At 41.2% G+C, this 20,078-nt stretch overlaps 1 protein-coding gene across 1 annotated transcript in view; it reads right to left on the bottom strand.

The window, feature by feature from the left end:
- Nucleotides 1-20,078, bottom strand: part of MBOAT1 (membrane bound O-acyltransferase domain containing 1) — a 55,761-nt gene that overhangs the window by 18,071 nt on the left and 17,612 nt on the right. The window contains exons 2-5 of the mRNA XM_064422917.1: nt 14,973-15,118; nt 14,379-14,456; nt 11,042-11,137; nt 754-809 (exon numbers count right to left, since the gene is read on the bottom strand). Of these exons, the coding sequence (XP_064278987.1) occupies nt 754-809; nt 11,042-11,137; nt 14,379-14,456; nt 14,973-15,118 (376 nt within the window). The remainder of the gene's footprint in view (nt 1-753; nt 810-11,041; nt 11,138-14,378; nt 14,457-14,972; nt 15,119-20,078) is intronic.

The raw sequence follows: 20,078 nt of genomic DNA, 5'->3' as shown, positions 1-20,078 counted from the left end.
CAATGCCAGACCCCTGTGTGCCATCACCTAAATCCTTGCTCACAACTCTATAGCAAGGCACTTATTAGGTCGCCCACAGCTTGTAAGGCAGTGGGCTTCAGACCATCAGAAATTCGCACTGCAACATCAGTAGGCACAAGCAATAATGCTACTGATGACAAGTGACATTTTTAGCCTTTGCACTGTAGTAGACACAGGCGTTTTACTGGGAAATAATAGTGCTCTTTGTCACAGCACAGCACAAGACTGAAGACAATGTTATTTTGCTTGCAACTGTGCTTCTCTCTGCACTGGGAAAAACTACTGAATTCTATCTCTCACAACTCATGGAGTAAATTACCACTGCATATATCAGTGCTAGCATATTTTTTGCTAAATTAACATTAATGACTGAATGTATGTACCATCAGCTCTTGACTTCTGAGAATCAGTAACAGCTTCAGAGAACTTAATGGAGATGCACTGTAGCATCTAAACAGGAGATACTGGTATTAGCTAAAATCCAAATTGGGCCCCAAGGAAGCAGAATACTCAAAAGGGAAAACAGTTGTCTCTGATATTGCAAAGACAGTTTGATCCTAAAAACTGATCAAAACTTTAAGCTTCTCATTTTTCCTCTATAAAGCATTTTTCTTCTTCATTTGGAACAACTCAACTCACTGAACAACATTCTTTCACTCCATAAATCAACCATAGAATTCACTGGTATATAAAGGCTGTCTTCAGGACATAGGAAGAGATTCCTTTTCTTACCATCATGTAGCTGGCATGCAAGTGTCGTGATCTTCTGTGTAATTATCATCAGCGGACTATAACAAAGACAGAAACAACAGTTACATGTCTTGTAATACAAATTCTTCCCAATTTTCTCACTGAATGTCTTTATGCCTTTAAAAGGCATAACTGTATTAGCAACAAGTGGAAAACATCCAATTAAAGCTGAAGGAGGCACTCAGGCATAAGACAATTGCCTGGGTTCAAAACAACCCCACAGTAACTTGCACTGGAATTTTTAATTGCTAAGTGCACACAAAGCCTTATTTCATATCTCCCTATCGTGCAGCAGTGCAAATTGTAGTTCAGAAGAAATTACACCACCAGGAAACACCAGCTTCTGCAGCCCACTGAGCTTCTTTTCAGGCAAAGACCAAATTGAAGCCCCATACAATGCAACACTAGAATACAGCAGTGCTGCTTTAACCCAACTCTGGCTCTTCTTACTGTTTGTTACTCTCCAATTGTCTGTCTCCTCAGTGCCCTAAAAACATGTTGACTCTGCAGATACAGATGCTTATTTCCCCACATGAATAGCTCTATCAATTAGGACTGTGTGCAAATACCAGAATAGCTGTCAGCACAGCAGTTTCCCACTTGCTTACTGGCCCCGCATCTGCGTTATGAACAGCCTGTACAAGATACACCACCCAAATGGGAGTGTATGGGCATGTGGGATCTGAAGCCCCTGGAAAAAGGAGCTGGTTGTACCTGAGCCAGGCTTGCAGCCACCCAGCAGATTTGGTGCCAACTAAACACTCCACATAGAAATAGCCACTACTCCCAGTAGGGCCACTCACACTTCCCATATCCAGCTTTACAGAGCTTCTTGGCACTGAAGGCAAATGTGAGCTGCTGCAGCTAAGGAATGGGGAAACAAGACTAAACTCAGCTTGGTGGCATCAGGAGCTGGTTCCCACAAGGATAAAGGACACAGCCAAGAGCATTTAGAGGAAGGTAAGAAGAAAGATGAGAGGAAAACCATGGGGACAACTGACCAGTTCCTCCATCAGCTGTGACACCCTAAACACGAAACCTGGCACTGAGAATCTGCAATCTGGAAGGACCCATGGCAGGCAAAGCAAGGGATGAGCACCCCCTTACACTGCTTCTCCCTGTCTCTCTGCTACTGGGGACACCAGCACAGGGTGCCCACATCTCTCACAACCACAATAGCCACCGGATGGGAATGGGTGATGAGGATACACCACTATTTAAAAGCATTAGTTGTGATGAATGTATGTAAAACCAGTCCCACAAAAGAGATCTGTCTTCACTGAGGATTAATACAATGGGTTATTTCTCCATTTGAGAATAAATTAAGAACATTAACCAGATGGAGGTTTCTGTTTGAACACAAATGATGTCTTCAACCTGGAAATGAAAACTTGAGTTTGTACACATTGATTTAACTATTTACATAGTTTGACCAGTATATGGAACTTTTTTAAGAGACATGGATGATTGTGCCAAACATTACAGCTGTTCATTTCAGCTACTGTAATATACTTTCTGGAACACAGTTAAAGAAAAAAGTTGAGGTTTTTTTGGGGTTGGTTTTTGTTTTTTTTTTTAGTTCAGGCACTGTGTTTGTCTCACAGATTTCTCAAGGTAAAGAAAAAAAAGTGGAACTTACATTCAGTGATGTCTCTGTCTAAAATAACAGTCAAATACTTATGTTCTACAGAGATTTTCAAGAGATTCTGGATCATCCTTAACTAAATCAACCTTCTGATAACAATCAAATATGAACCCAATGGCTAAGATAAACTGTTTACAACCTGATTATCCCACTAATATAAATCAAACAGATTCTGAAGATAATTCATAGGCTGAGGATGTTAAACACACACCTACTGGCAGAAGACATTCTTTCATTTTAAGTGGTCTTTTTTTTTTAACACTTAATATGGTTGATCTTTTCCAGGAGTCCACAAGTAATTCTGTGTGGGTAAATTGCATTTTCTACCCAAAACCAGAACATGCAATATCAGCCAATTATTTAATCAGAAACTGCTTTTATCATTTCAGAAGTACTGACTTGAACTGCCAATTTAAAAAAGTTTGCACAAAAAATTCAGAACTGGCTTAAATATACACAGAACTTGAATACAATTGTAACAGAGGGGTTTGTACAGCAGATCTTGGGTCACCTAGACCACTGATAGTAGCCAAGGAATGGACAAATTCAACAATGACTTTTCACCTTCCAGCAATATTGTCAAACAGTCATTCTAAACTTTATTCCAATTAAGCTTTCAAGAAAAGTGATTTATAAGCTGTTTTTACCATTATCTTCAACATCCTGTTTCTCAAAGTAGATTTTCCCAGACAAAATTTAGCTTTGCTTTCAAAGATACATAAATCCTAATCCTTTAAGCATATGAAAATGCAGATTTTTTTTAATCCTTAGGAGAGACAGAGGCTGTCACTGAAACAAGCAGTTTTACTGCAATGAACATAAATTTTTATTTTGAAGGTATTTGACCTTTTTAGCTTTATGGGGGAACATTAACACTTGGTTCAAATTGCTTCAGTTTGTTGCATATGTTTCTTATGGCAAGGACTTCACACCGATATTGAAGTGGGTAACTTTAAACCTCAGGCTCTGAGCCAAAACCGTATGACTTCAAGTGTCTAAATTTAGACACTTGTCTTAGACAAGGCCCCCATGATAAACCAGAGAGAACCAAAATGCAAACAATCTGAGGGCAGCAGGAGTAAAGCCTGCACTGAAGTCATACTACATATAAACACGGAGGAGAGAGGCTCTCCTCATCTATATTAGGAAGTCATTGCCTCATTGATGGCTCACTGTAAGCCAACAGAACAAGTCAGCCTTTCCTGCACTTTCACCAGAAAAGATGGACAGTCTTTCTCCCTCCAATCTCCCAGCTCCAGAGAAGACAAGGGATAACAAAAGTGACATGTCTGTCAAGGGGAGTGGGAAGGAGGTATCATTAGACACCTCCTGTTCTCCCTCCTGACATCATTATATTACATGTCATTCGTATTTTCCAGAGTGGCTGGAAAGTGGCCCAGCAGAAAAGGACCTGGGGTGTGCCGATCAACAGCCAGCTGAACAAGAGCCAGTGTGTGCCCAGGTGGCCAAGAAGGCAAATGGCATCCTGCCCTGTATCAGCAATAGGATGGCCAGCAGGACCAGGGCAGTGATTGTCCCTCTGTACTCAGCACTGGCAAGGCCACACCTCCAATCCTGTGTTCAGTTCAATTCAGAGGACACTGAGGGGCTGCAGCATGTCCAGAGAAGGGCAATGGAGCTGTGGAAGGGTCTGAAGCACAAGTCCAATGATGAGTGACTGAGGGAGCTGGGATTGTTTAGTCAGGAGAAAAGCGGCTCAGGGGGACCTTACCACTCTTTACAACTGCCTGAGGGTGTAGCCAGGTGGGAGTTGGTCTCTTCTCTTGAGCTGCACCAGGTATGGTTTAAGTTAGACATCCAAGGAATTTTTTTTACAGAAAGAGTGATTAGACATTGGAATGCACTGCCCAGGGAGGTGGTGGAGTCACTGTCCCTGGAGGTGTTTAAGGAATGACTGGATGTGACACTCAATGCCATGGTCTAGTTGACATGGTAGTGATTGGTCATAAGTGGGATTTGATAATCGCAGAGGTCTTTTTCAACCTAAATGATTCTGTGATCTCTTTTCTACCCTACTCAGGAAGGTAGAAAACTGCTGTAGAGTGGCAATGGGATGACACACACTAAATCTTTTATGAAATCAGTATCAGGTATCAGCCAACACCTCACACAAAGGGTAAGCAATGTTTCAGGTGAACAAGGAGCATCTTCCTCCCTCCTCTCCCCACTGACTTGATCTCAGGGGGACCATGTCCTTGCTGCAGCAAAAGGCAGAGCACAACAAAATAATGACATTACTGGAACTCTCTCTCAAGAGCAGGGAGGGGGGAGGGAAGAATCACAAATTCCTAAACATGTGAATTTTGATTATTAAAACTTTGAAATACCAGAGTATCGAACTGCCATTTCTATTCAGCCTCTCAGGCAAGCTGTAACTTTAAACAGCAATAAAACATTGAGTAAGTTAATACATTAAATACAGCACCATATCACATATAGTCAACTGTTTCCAACATGGTACTATTTTAACCCTTATACTCCACTGGAAAAAGTCAATAATGCTAAAAATAAGAAGGGAAGTTAACAAAACTATAAAACTCCCAATCCCTTTTCTTACTCCCAAATTTTACAATGCACAGGTTTTTGGAGGGGAGCAATTAGGTTGAATTCAAAAAGAAAATCTACCTACTACATTTGCACTTACAGATGAAGCACAAAGACTTATTCCTGGGAAAGAAGCATTTGAAATAAAACACATTTAGAAACCTAAACAATTTGCAATCAATCACATATGAACACCTAGTGATTTCTTTGCAGCCACATGTTGAGTGGTGATTCCACACCCTCTCCACCTTTCCTATTAAGCACTACAGTTACAAACTACCACAGAAACACAGAATCTGACTTATGTATGGTGTGATTTCTCCTCCCTTCCCATGTTTTATATATTGGTTATGAGTTTAATCTTAGGTTGTAGTTGTTGTGCTGTACCTCCTACACAAAAAAACCATAGTGCCCAACTTTTAATAAAAAAAAAAAATCAAGAAATTGACCCAGAGACAATTTTATTTTTCAAGGCATCTAACCTAAAATAAAGACAGCATTGTTTTTTTGTTTATCTCACATTAGATGTCTTGAAAAATAATACAAGACTAAGATGAAACTGTTTACAGAGAATGCTCAATAGAGGAGTTTACTCCCCAAAATAAACCTTCTAAATGAAAACATATCAGTGAACATAATTTTTAAATACAGCTTGCCCCAATGCAATAAATATGCCAGAAGCACAGGTCAGTGGAAGTAAAGGTGTTTTCTTTGTAGACTGCTGTGGGGGTCCTCACTGCATCACAGGCTGGCTTCTGCACTGAGCAAGTTTAGATGCTTACGAGAGAAAAGACGTTTTCCAAGCACAGTCTGCTTGACCTTAGGTAATCCCGTGGAGAAGTCTGGCACACGCTTGCTAGAAATAGTTTCCACTGACCTGATTTCACTAAGAGAGGAGGTGGAGTCAAAAGGCTCATAGCAGACAAGATTCCAAAACAGCGAACATGTATTTCAGGGTTACCTCTGCAGTGCTGAAGCCGTGACAAGAAGTTCACACAGTCACACCCTGCTGTGACAGTAACCATTGCTGACAAGGGGATGGACAAGCTGGCAGTGAGCTTGTACTTTTGCTTTTAACAGTAAAAGGAAGAAGTACTGAAGTACATCAGAGGAAAAACACTTCACTAAACACACTTGCCGCCTCCAAAGCAACTTACAATTTCCTTCATATGATGTGTTGCCTTTGTGCGTGTCTGTGTGTGAAAGCTCCCAAGCAGTATTTCTTAAGCCTTCATGGTAGAAGCTTTTCACTTAAAAGAGTGTTTATTTCTGGAGAAGTGTCCAGGGATGTACTAGATGCATGGAGCTCTCTAGTAGTGACTGCCTGCTTGAATTCTGCCTAGTTCCCACACAGCAGTTCTTGCAGGGCTCCTGTGGCTCCAATGGTAAGTGATCTCAGGGCTGTTTCCAGTGGACAAGCACCCAGCTGAGCAGCAAAGCAGCAAGCAGGCATGGAAAATAGACTGACCCCCCCTTACTCACCCTGCACCTGCACTGCTGCACTGTGTCTGGGGACCAGCTGCACACCAAGGATACCCAGCACAGCAGGAACAGAGACTGCAGCAATGTACTGCATGTCATACATTTAGAAGACAAGAAAATAAAAATAACCAACTGAACTTGCAGGACCAGACAACATTTCTGCTCTGTGTTTTCACATGGTAACATCTATCTTTGCTTTCATCAGCAAATGTATTTCCTTTGTGAAAAACGGCTGCTGTACTTTTATTCCTTCCTTTTGTGGTTAGAACGACAAGTCACTGAGAGAGGAAAAAAGCAGCAACAAAGCACTAACCACCCAGCAAAGATTCACTGCCTGAAGTGACACTTGTTACTGAATCATCTGCCTATATATACGGCTTTTTAAGAGGGCTCTCTCAATGATTATCCCTTTCTAGGGAGCTTGCTGAGAATGCTGCTGCTGCTCTGCCTTTGGGGTAAGGCAAACAGAGGTGGTGTCTGGAGAGTGACATCCACCAAAGCACTTGTGTAAGAGCTACAGATTTAACACGTGGGGAGGAAAACTGCTGAAGTCTCCCAGGTACTTCAGCTATGGTCTCTCTAAGACCAACAGAAGACTGAAAACTCTGCCAGTGTTTGTGGTGAGTTTCTCTTCTGAAAGGAACGGCAACAAGAATCATAGAATCATTAAGACTAGAAAAGACCTTTAGGAACACTGAGTCCAGCTGTTAACCCAGCACTGCCATCTTCACCACTAAACCATGTCCCCAAGTGCTATAACTGCATCTTTTTTGAACACTTCCAGGGATGGTGACTCCACCACTTCCCTTAGCAGCCTGTTCCAATGCTTGGAAACACTTTCCATGAAGAAACTCTGCCTAAAATCCAATCTAAACCTCTCCTGGCATAACCTGAAGCCATTTCCTCTTGTCCTGTCACTTGCTACATGGGAGAAATTCTGACCCCAGCCTTGCTACAACCTCCTTTCAAGCAGTTGTAAAGTGTGATAAGGTTCCTCCTGTTCTCCGGGCTAAACAACCCCAGATCTCTCAGCCACTACTCATATATAAAAGAAACTCCTGTATGCTCAGTCATTCTCTGACATTTCACTGAATAACCTGCAATATTAGGAAATTTTGCTCAGACACTGCAAGAATTCAGAGGAAACTAAAAAGCTCTACAGCCTGAATCAAGCAAAGGATTGAAACAGACACAAGTTCCATACCTTCTGAATTTTATCTGAATGATCATGTGCATCTGGCATTTGGTCATGAAGCTTGCTAGACTGAAACGCTATCTACTTTCCAAAAAATCAGAATCAAGATTCCTTATTTTAAATTGATTTTCCTTAAAGATATCATATTGCTATACTTAAGCTGAGCCTGTGATACAAAGGGAAAAAACACAAACTGTATGATACTATTACAGTTTTCATAAAGTTATATAGGCAGGCAACTTACCAGCATAATCCTCTTAGCATAAAGAAGAAGAAATAAGAGACAAAAAGAGTTAGGATTTAGTTCTTCCAGGTACAATGTACAAATGTCATGGCAAACCAAGCAAAATAAAACATGCATATTTCTCTCAAAGATTGATTTGAATTAAGGAGGAAGCACAGGATTCAGTTACTGTACAATTAGCATTCAAAAACAAATAGGATTTTAGGAGAAAATTCCTAAATTATATCATCACTTATTTGAGAAATAATATAACTGAAAGAAATGTGATAAAATATATATGCACGTTTTAAAAAAAATTAAATTGAAGTGCAGCAAGCTGGAAATTGTTTTCCTTAAAACCTGTCAGTAGTTTAAAAAAAACCACAAGTTTTTCCTTAAGTACTATGCAATACATGAAAAACTCTCAAATCAAGAAACAGCTGCAAGCAGTTTGAATACAGTTTTGACAGTGGGACTAAGTGATCAAACCTTTCCTTTGCAAGAGTTAAGAATTAACTAGTCACCAGCAGGTAAGGAGTCCCTTATTTCTTATTCCATAACCTGGAAGTGAAGTGCTACAGCTTGATCTTTCATCTTCCAGTTTGCTTAAATATGACTCAAAAGTTACCTTGCTCTCTCCACCTCTACCTGCATTTTACAAGCTCAGTTCTCAAAATGGAAGGGCTCCAAACAAATAGCACAACCAACTATTAGCAAAAACGCCCCAAAAATGTATTTACAAGCACACTTCAAAAGGGTTATACGTGTAAGTTGTTAACTGCACAAGGCAGGCCAAGAGAGCAAATGAGGGATCTGTCTTTCAGCACTGCCACTGGGAAACACTCAACCATCATCTGGCTCGTCGCTTCAGGGAACTGGCCTTGGAAAGCTGATGGCAGTAGAACTGGTTATGTGCCTATTTGATGTGGATTGAAACCTCCTCCTTGCAGCCAGATATCACCAGGGTTATGGGGTACTGAAACCTCAAAGGCAAGTCAGCAGCTGATAGGGTTTTTGTTGCATCTTAAAGATTCCCCCAAGTTCACATTCACCCAAAACTGTGGGAGGTTGGAAGGAGATGGGCATAGCCCTATGGTTCTGTCTCACTCATTTCTGAAACCCTGAAACTTTTTTCTGAAACTTTAATACCATCCTCCCAGCCAGGCCCTGTCCTAATGATTACCGATTACCACAGGCAACAGATGAGGAACCATCAAATATGGGAGAATGAGCAAGAGGAGGCTCAGTTGCTGCTCATACATGGTAAAACTGTGTCCAGGGAGCATATTTTGTCTCTCTGGGTCATCAAATCTGTTCAGGTATGTGCAAAAAGGTGCAATGGGCACATATTTACAGCTGAAGGAAACAGGTTTTAAGACAGGTTTATGAGGGTGATCGGGGTTTCAACACTTTGGATTGCAAGTTTTTATTTATACCACTACAGTATTTGTATTTATTCTTAGCTTTTTAAAATATACCATGAAGGCACTATTCATATCCATAGTACTTTTTCCACTTGTTTACTACTTGGTAGCTTTACTTTTGACTAAAGTTTAGGAATTGGTGTGTATCTTGAAGCACCAAGTCAAAATCAAATAATGGAGTAAGTTCAAGCATTGTTTTTTCACTGCCATTATTATCCTCAAGCTCATAATTAAATAAGAGTAGTTACGTTTTCATCAAGGGAGCAGAGAACACTGCCTAATCCATAACAAACAACCACCATTCCTCTTCTTTCACCCCCAGTCTCAGCTGGATATTTATTAAATGTATTCAGAGAGAGAGAGAGCTAATATGCCTCACAGTGCATTTCTGAACATTGTATTCAGAAAAGCATGATCTCTCACATTTCTCTCTCTGTCTCTGTCTCTTACACACACTGAGCTATAGCATTCCAATCCCATTTATAGCCGTCTTGGTATGTCATGCTCTTTGAGGACATGCTTTTGTGTATTAAAATAACTGCAGAAAAAATTACAGAACTAAATTTCTTTAAACATATAAGTTGCCATTACTGCAGCCTCCTTAATAAAAAAACCTCAGGAGTTTGAGAGAAACTTCCCCTCTGCTACCTGAAGTTTAATTAAATGCTGAAACCCACCACCTCAAAGAGAGAGACACATGCACAGACAGCAAAAACCTTCATTCTCCTACTCTGTGCCTGCAAGATGAAAGAGACTTGGAAGAGTCATGTATAAACTTACTGTGTAAGTTTACAGAAATTTTTCATGGTATGTTACTAATTACTGGGCCTTCAGACATTCAATTAAACAAGTGGAATACAGATTAGCACGCTGGTTTCAAATCACACAAAAGCACACCTTGCTCCCACAAGCAAAGCACATAGAGTTAGCTGTCTCTATCTTTGCAAAGCATCCTCCACTGCTTCTCTGAGAGAAAACAGAGATTGCAGTGTATATGAAAACTGCTTCACACATATCACAGCATACAAAAAGTTGTGCTTTTAAGCAGCAGCCACAAGCTGGCCCCATGAGAGAACCAGTGCTGACAAACTGAGCTGATCTCTTGCCTCTCTGCCTGGGTTGCTCACCCAGCCCCACCAGCAGCTCGCCCCTGCACAAGTCCTGTCCTCACACCCTGGAGGGCCTGGGCTGGGAAACACCTTCCCAGCTGGGGCTCCAAGATAAATCAGAATGGGAGAAAGGAGACATAGAGCTGACAGCTGTGCCTAGGAAGCTGGAAGGAGAGCAACCCAGCCCCTCCTCAGGGCAGACCACGAGGGAGCAGAGCATCTGCCAGGTAAGTCACTCCTACAGCTCCAGGGAGAGACTGCCCAACTTAACCTGCCAGGCTGCTCTGCAAGGAAACCTAGCTAGCTAACTAAGCTCTACCTTCCCAACTACACAGCTTCCAGCAAGAAAACAGTAAAAATAATGAATCAGTGCAAAAATCATACAGTGCTTATTCGTTTTTTAAAAAAACAAAACCAAAACTCAAACAAGCAAACAAAAAAACCCCACCCAACCCCAAAACAAAACAAACCCCAACAAAATCCCAAAGATCACAACAAAAGCCTCAGAAAAAGCTTAAGGGAAACAAAATTACAGGTGCTCCACAGATAACATAAAAATTATTCTTACAGCTTACTGAAATCAACTAATACTGATTGACACGGGAACCAGTTTGCAGACTCACTCACCCGGAAAAATCTGTAGTGAGAATGCCATAATGAAATATGTATATTCGGCTTATGTGGCACAATGTGAGGTATCCCATAGCTACGACAAAGGAGTACCTAAAAACACAACACACAGAACACATAGTTACCAACACAAGTACCAACAGAAACTAGAATCATTCAAATTGCGTTGGGCTTGTTTCAATTTTTTCAAATCAGATTGTTAAAAAGTCTAGAGCTATGCTACAAGACCTGGAAGAAATTCTCAAAGGGGGATGATGGCTTTGTGTACCCAGCTGAAACCTTACAGAGGTGTCTCCTCATTCTGGGAGTAGGGAAAAAATGGAAGAAGAAATAGGATCAGTTAAAGTTGCAAAATTGAATTTTCAAAGCTCCCATCTTCACATATTATTTTGAAATTTCTGTCCAACTTAAGTATTTGAAACCAGATGATACTGTATGTCATTTACTGAAGTTATCCACTGTGTTTTTGTCTGTAAATGTTCTTTGTTTAAACTCTTCCTCAGATTTCACAAAGAATAAAATATTTTAAGCTTAAGGTGATTTTATATAAAGGCAGATGATGGCACATAGCCCAGTCTTTTCAATTCTCCATACTGAAGCACACCATCTTCCAGAAAAATCATAGAATCAGATATATTGGAAAGGACCTAGAAGGTCACTTCAGAAGCATTCCTTAGGTAGGATGTGACAAATTCATTTTGTGTTTCAAGATGATAGCTCACTTCTGTTGGTTAGGGCAGTAGCATGATTCTACCTTAACAGCTGAACAGTCTGAAGACTGGGCAGATGCAGCCTTTCATACAAGTAACTTCTCCTTGTATTTACAGGAGCAAAGAAGAGGATACTGGAGAGGAAAGAACTGGATGGATGTTTGGAGACAGACTGACACATGAACCAAATTACACCGTACGATGGAGAGCAGGGACACCAGCATGAAAGGCTGGAACCACATGGACAGGCCAGGACCAGGTCTGCTGGTGTCCTCCACAGCTGAGGTTATCCATGCAGGGGAAAAGAGGCAAAGACCAACAGACTACAGAAGGAGATGGCACATCCTGCGTGCCTGGGAGGGCTGAGCCTCAGGAGGCTGGCCAGCACACACTGCCAAGAAGGGTCCTCCCCGGACCCATGAGAGCATCCTCCACAGGGGAGAACTAAAGGTGAAATCAGACAAGAGGATCAGGCAGACAACTAAAAACAGCCAGACCTTTGTCAAATTATGGCTGGTTTTAAAAGAAATGAGTTTTTCCTCCCTGGGGACTAATAAACTGCAGTGTGAGTGACAGTGATGGATCACAAGGCAACCTGCGGGTCATGTGGCCCACAGCAAACAGCTGGATGAAAGGCAGACTGAAGGGTCATGACAGATTCTTCAGGAGATTCAGAGTAGAATTTATTATATTTTATCTGGGTCAGGCATCCAGTCCTGCCTCAGCAAGGTCCTTGGGTTCCCCTCTCATCAACGGAGAATGGCAAGCATCCATCCAAAGGCAAGTCAGACATGTAACAGCGAGAGACAGGATGAAGGATCTGAAATAACCCCCATGCTGAGTGTAAAGCACTCAGACTGAAACAGGGGGCAAGCAGGGAGAGATACACTGAACTGCTGCTGCAGCTGGGAGCATTTCTGATGCTGGGTTAATTCATCCATTTATAGGCCTTGAAGGCTAGCAGCTTCACCAGAGAACAAACTAGCAAAAAATAACCAGGGAAAAGAGCATGAAGGTTAAATTATGCAGTTTATTTAATTTGTCCTCTTCCACTGTGTTTTTCTGGGGGAATAAAGAGCCAAGTCTTGAAGTCCCACTCTGAGGGTTCTGTTCCCCTGTATGAATAGGTTGAGACCTTAAAGTGGCCTTGTTCAAGCTTACTCTCAACTGGTTTGAATACATTGTTACTTTACCAAAATTAACAATGTGGATGCACTTTGAGTCACACTGCTATGGCTGGTAGAACACAATAGAAAAGCCCTAACCCAATCCTCCCTCAGAACTCCTGAGGTTTTTCAGCACGTTGGATGGACATTTCACATTGACTCAAATCAACACATGACAGTCTTGCAGCAGTGGGTGACATTATATGAACTGGCTTGATTTGTGTTTCAGCACAAAGCTATGCTGCTATTAGCCACTGTGGCTAATTGGCTAAAGAGAAAGAGTGAGGGGCTTTCCTGCTGAAGCTGTATCCTTTTCCTTGTCACAACCCCACCTTGTCTGGGAAGATGTAAATAACTAGTGGATGGTTCCTTTGTAGATTTTGTTCTTCTGATCTGCAGCCACTAACTCCTGCATTTCCCTCAAGTGACAGGCAGGGACAATGACCAGAAAACCATAATACAAATTTGTAACACCTTTTTATTTTGGCCTCTGGATGGCATTTCTTTAACAAACATTGTCCAATTACTTTTCTTTTTTATGACATTATTAATTACCTCTAGACTTCTGGGCTTTGCATTCTGTGAGAAGGTAAAAAATTACCTCGTTAATACCCTGTCTTGCTGGTGCAAAATGCTAGTAACTGCTATAGACAGGATTGGTTTTTTACAGTTCACTTTTCTAAATAACCTTAGAAAAATCATAAGTAGGGTTCCCATTTAGATATTAGAGAGGGGTCTCCTCAGGAAAAAAAAGGAAGGTGAGAGGATTATCTGACCATCAGATTCTTAAACAGCCCTGACCTTGAAGGCAAGTGAAGAAAGGGTTTCCATTGCCCAGCCCAGATTTGTGTGGATTCTGAGCATTCAGTAGCAGCTACAGAGACAGCCAGACAGTGCAGAGACAGAAAACACCTGTCACACACCCAAACCATAAACTTCCACTTTAAGCAATAACAGTTCTGGTATTTTCTACTTTTTCACAAAGCTCAGTACCAAAAGCAAGACCTCATTTTGTGGATCACTAAGCTAAGCTGCCTCAGTGACCTTATTTGAACAACCTAACTCAAGAATAAGTGGAAAATACCTAAAGGCCAAACAGCAATGGGGAAAACACATTAAAAAGGAATATCAATTGCAATCTGGAAGAATACAAGACCAAGGAGAACATTACTTCATTATGTTTAAGAAATCAAAGAATCATAAATTATTATGCCTGCCAAAGTCAAATTTTGAGGCCAGCAATTTCATAGGAAAATGCAATACATCAACCCAAAAAAACCACAAATTGAGATTACAGCTGCTTCTGTAACTCCATGAACGAAGCTCCTGCAAGTAACTGGAAAAGAAAAGAAGGGGAGGAAAGAAGAGAAGGTGGTTCTAAAAATTCCTCATGATTCTCCCTCAAAGGAGGAAAGTTATCAGAGGGGCAGCTACAGACTTGCAGCCACATCAGCTCACCTGTGGATGTTGGGAACACTCGCCATATTCATAATGCCATAGTTCATCATCACCAGGACAAAAAGATGAATGGAATACCTTGAAGAGAATAAAGTGAGTATTTAGATAATTTCTATTTTACCTGGAAGTGCTGGCAGTTCAGAGCAAGAGAATATTTTCCCATGCAAATGACATCAATGTGATGTCATATCAGGATACCAGTAAACCTGGACTACTACAGAACATCTTTATAGCCTGACTATCCAACACAGACTGATACTTATTAAAAAGATATTATCCATATGTTTAACTGGGCCTGGCTCAAAGTGCACATTGAAGTTGGATACATGTTTTCCAGAAAAGGCATCTTCACAGAAGACTGGTGTGACCTTAACTTCCAGAACAAACATCACAAATTAAATTAAATACTTCACTTAAAGATACTTTCATGAGTCATTTTACTTTGAGGGTTTGGAATGGTTATGTTGGTTAGGATATTCTTTTAAGGTAGCATTAAGAGCCTTCAGATTAAAAAGATATAATCCAAAAGAGCTGATAGGAAGTTTAACTTTATTTTTACCCAAGATTTGTCTTAAATGGTGACTAAATACTCACCACCCAAAGCAGAAGACAGCAAAGTATATTCCAAAGAGGGTGGCAAATGCATGGCGAACAGCGGAGCTGGCATGACTGGGACTCAAGTAAATACGAAACCAAAATGCAGCCAAAAGTGCAAACAGTTGACAGGCTACAAAATTGATCTGTAAAAGACAAGCAAAACAAAAAACTGTTTTGATTTTTCAGGAGGAGGAGGGGAAGATTCTCTCTGTTCTCAGAACAATTGAGAGCAGAGGTAAGAAAAGGGGACGAAATCATGAGCTAGGAATTTTCCCTTCTCAGCATTCTCACTTGCGAACTCATGTGGTAACTTTTCTTGGCCAGGGACAGAAGGGATTAAACAGGCACACAGCCACCCAGAAGCAGACAAGGAAGGTCAGGCTCCATCTACCCCAAGGTACAGCTGGGGCTCTGGTGGTTCTCACTCTCTCAGAGGAAGGCTCTGCTCTGCTGCCAGCCTGGCCCAGATGCAGGGCTCATCATTCCCCTTCTCAGTCCTCTTGACAAGAGGCAGGGGCCAGGAAGCAGTCTGGGACTCTGAAATATTACCCCAGTACCTGACTCTCCCCCACCCCAACACAAGAGCAAAATCAACAATCCTGATGTGACCCTGCTCACTAGGAGTGACAACAAGGCAGCCGTCCTAGCTGAATTCCTCCACTCCACAGCATCTTCCACACAGACCTTCCAACTCCCCATTGTTTTGTGGTTTGACTGCAAAGAAAACAACTTTGCTCTACCATCAAGCAGACGCCTAAAAGAATATGCTTCTCAAATGTTCTTTGGCTACTGCATGTGAAAATCAGTCTGGCCTCGCTGCAAGGAGGTTAGTGGTGGCAGTGGGAGCACAAGACATGAGGAGGGCAAACAGTACAGGAATAGAGGCTACTCTTGTCAGACACAAGGACAGGCAAAAACTTCAGTGTCCTCCAGAGCAAAACTGACATCACGCTGCCTTCTCCAAGTCACCTTCTCTTTGACAGCCTCAGCAAAAATCCCAGAAGTCAGAGGAAAAACACATCAAAGTCAGAGCGAAAACAGAGCCAGGAGCTGTCTCTAACAGAGCAAATACACCACTGGGATACAACATCCTTAAGTCCAGCCTGGACCCTGGACAGCTGGAGGTAAATTCACTATTCAGTGTTGCAGTCCTGTTTTTTTGATTTTTTTCTTTTTAATCTTTTGGGGTTTTTTAAAATTCATCCTGAGCTCTCCAGCAGCAAGTCGTCCCAGACCAAGCAAAACTAAGCAGGCTGCAACATTTAAGCAATCACTTGGATTAGAGGATTATCCAAAGCTATCAGTCCAGGACAGGATAATACATCTCACTCGGAAATGCTCTGACATGCTGGCTGTCCAGGGCTGGTTGTATTCTGCCAGGCTTCTTGTCAAAAACATTTACAATGTGTTTAACAAGATACTATAGCCCCAAAGTGCTTTTATTCTGGTGGACTACATCCAACATGGTGTTAGCTGTTCATACAAATGCTTCCATTAAAGGTTTGTTGGCTTCATTGGTGCAGTTGCTTTATTTTTCAGTGATGCAGGCAGTCATGCAATAGAATAATGCAACAATTTAAATATTTAGGTATGCTGAATTCTAGTTGTTTGGAGCAGAGAAAATATCAATTTATTTCTTGCTCATGCAAGCAACCAGCACTTATAATAAATATTATCACATAATTATAACCAAAGCAAGTAATTATCATTTTTTAGTGCAAGATCTATAGAACAAAAAGAACAAAAGAAAAAAATTCCACTGGTCTCACAAGACCCAGATGCTGTAGTAGAAGTCCTGAACTTGTCTGTCACCACAGAGTTACACTCAAAATGCTAACACCTTGCTCCCACCCTTCCACGGGCAGCAGAAACCGCTGAAGCCCCTACAGGGCTGCTCTGATTGCATCCTTTCCAAGCAAGTTCCCAAGACTGATGGGTGCCAACTCATCAGTGACAATTCAGTGAACCTGAATCCCCCCCATCCTGCTCCAACTTAGGGTCACACTGGGACATCCAGTGCAGCTCAACTCTGTGGCATGCAGAGCTTCTCTGATCTGGCATAAAGAAGGAAAGTGCAAAGACTCACAGAAAGTGATGTAGTGATGTGGTTGATTGTTTGAAAGACAATTCCTCCCTCTGTGCAGCACCACTCATGGAAACTTTAAACCAGCAAAAGCCATCACAATAAGTAGGCATTTGTTTTTTACTTTCATCTGGCTCTTGTAAGCCCAGTTTGAGATGTTAAGGATGCTGGGATCTCAGAGGTTCACACACACAGCATAAGGAAAGTGCAAGATCCCAGAGCAGACACAATTGTAACATTATTTAAACAGCTAAGGCAGGGAATGACAGCTAAAAAGCAGCAGCGACTTCATCACAGGCTCACATCCAGCGAAGGACAGCTCAGCAGCCTCATGTACATGTACACTGCTTGTCTTGGCCTTTGAGTATGTGTTACCTGTGCTACGAACCATGCCACTGTCACACCTTCATTTTGTTGTGCAAATTAACTGAGACAATTAACCAAGACTCCATGCTCTTTTTGCAAGGGTTGGCGCAAAGTCTCGTACCAGGTCAAAACATCGCCCTTATGTTTCAATGAGCTTTTGGTTTATAAGGCTTTCTGCACAGCAGCCAAACATCACAGACCCAATGCACTCAGCAAGCAGTAATCTGGCAATAGACCAGACTTGCTCTGTTCTACACACGGGAATAGAGAGATGCAACAGCTTTTCATATAACTTCCTCTATTTAGTTACTTCTGTGTACCATGTTTAACACATGCAGTGTTCACATGCATGTACACACACAAAGGCTGACAGTTCATCTGACAGTAACTTTACTGCATTCCATTTGACATTAGTTTTATTCTTCATTCTACATACTTAAGGCATCCAAGTAAACAGATCCCTAAGAATTTAACAAATGTTGTGCTGCATCATAAGTGAACTAAGCCACACTTTCCTTCCTTTCTCTTTCCAAAGAGAAAAGGATTCATACTATTCCCTTTTGGTTATTTCCACTGTTGCTAAAAACACTTTACAAACAGAAAATTCAGGGCTTCTGAACACTGATGAATGGTGTCCAGGCAAAAACAACATGGAAATAAAAATTATATGCCAATTAACCTTTTACAGCATTGCAAGTCATTTGACACGTGTTTTTAGCTAGCCACATCTCTTTGGTGTTGCCACCAAAATTTTGCACATCTGGTTTCAACTTCGCTATGAGAAAGGAAACACCTTTGCTTTTTACAGTTACTTTCTTCCATGCTCTAGAGAGTAAGATGTAATAAAATTAGGAACCAGAGCACATGATATGCTGCCAAAAGGAGACAGTATCTTCCTTTAATTTTCCATGATTAAACACTGGAAGACAGAAAGGCAGTCTCATCACAATATTCTGCAACGACATCTGGAAGACTTGTGTCTGAGTCACAGCCAGCTGGAGACAGCCTTGCAATACAGAAACAAGATATCCACACTTTTGGAGAGAGAGAAAATCTGGAACAGCTCCAGCGCAACCGAGTTGATCGTTATTGTTGTCTGGTTAATTAATCCTTTAATTCTTTATTAGTCTCAACTTTAAAAGGTTTGATGGATCCAGAGCAGGTATGAACAACGAAGGAAAAAAAATAAACTGTAGTTCTTCCCTGCATTCTATCAAATTCTGTAGTAGCAATAACTCAGCAGTGATGTTTATATTGCAAATCTAAGTTTTACACAAAGTTAGCAATCAGGTCAAACCAACCCACCAAGCACCCGTAATGTTGATGCAGGAATAGCCAAACATGGTGGTTTCAAGATCCCCCTATTGGATTATGCTATAATCCAATCCCTCAAAGTACATAAAAGGTCAGTTCCATCTGTCTTGAGCCTTTGTATCTTCTCCCATTTTTAACAGGGTGAACCTTGCAAACATTGGACTGGTACTGTGTGAAGGGGAAACACTAACTCCTAGGGATTTGGAACCACCTTTTCAGTCATCTCCATCAACAGGCAGGGCCTTTTACATAGCAAAGTCATCTCCTCAACTTCCTAACCACTCTCAGAGGAAATCCATACAGTTTTTCCTCAGTATTTTATTTGATCCAATTAACCATTTGCAAGTGGGCACTTCTAAGGGCAAATGCCAGTTGGCAAACCACAAAATAATGGTTCCAAATACCTGGAGTTAAATAGGTGCATCTAAAAATTTCACCCTTTGCAGGACATGAGCCTGATGTCCATAACACTGAATAGGAGCAATTATTACTTTTTGTGCTGGAAGCAAACTGGCTCCATGGTGAAGGCTGGGGAGGAAAAAAAAAATAAACTCAAACAAAAGTAGTAACTTGTCAAATCCATATAACAGGAAAGCCATGGAGCCATAGAGGATTTCCAAAGAGAAAAGTAAAGTGTTGCTTGATACATTGAAAAATTACTTACAAAAATCTTAAAAAGAGAAAAGAGAAAGTGCCTTTCCTAGCTAGAAATTCTTGAGATGGGAAACAGAAAACATGAGAGGATACAAAATCTGACTATACACCTTTAAACCAAATCATTACAGAGTCCTGGTCACTGCTTCTTGTAGTTGAAGGTAGGCTACTGATAAGCCACTTCAGGAAGTTTCAGTTCTGTTCACCCCATAAGCCTTGCATCTGCAAATCTCCCTGTTTGAAAAAGTGGCAATACACAGTTGAGAGTCACTAGATCACAGTCTAGGAAGAGATAGTTAAGTACAAACACATAGCCTCTTATTTTAGTGCTTTTAATCTTTTCCTCACAGTTAAGTATCAGAAGGAAATATCCTGCATTCTGTTTTGACCACAAAAATACTTTCTTTTTCCTCTACTACATTTTTCCTCCCTTAGGCGTGCAGAAAATCTGATCTCACTTTCCAAAAATCTAGGAGCATATAAGAAATTGACCACACAGTTCTCTCCAAACTCCAAATGCCAATTAAGTCCATTACCCAAACCAGACCATCCTCTGTAAGCAAAATTCCTATTAATGCTGTAACTCTGACAATCATTGATTTGCCCCTTGTTGGATGACAGACATTCACAGAGAGAGGTACAAGTGTGTTTGAGCACAGCCAGGCTGTCAGAATAATCCCAGCCAG

This window comes from Passer domesticus, chromosome 1 (genome assembly GCF_036417665.1).
Source record: "Passer domesticus isolate bPasDom1 chromosome 1, bPasDom1.hap1, whole genome shotgun sequence".
NCBI classification, from domain to species: Eukaryota; Metazoa; Chordata; class Aves; order Passeriformes; family Passeridae; genus Passer; species Passer domesticus.
Note: the sequence above shows the minus strand (reverse complement) of the source record. Positions and strands in the feature narration are given on the sequence as shown.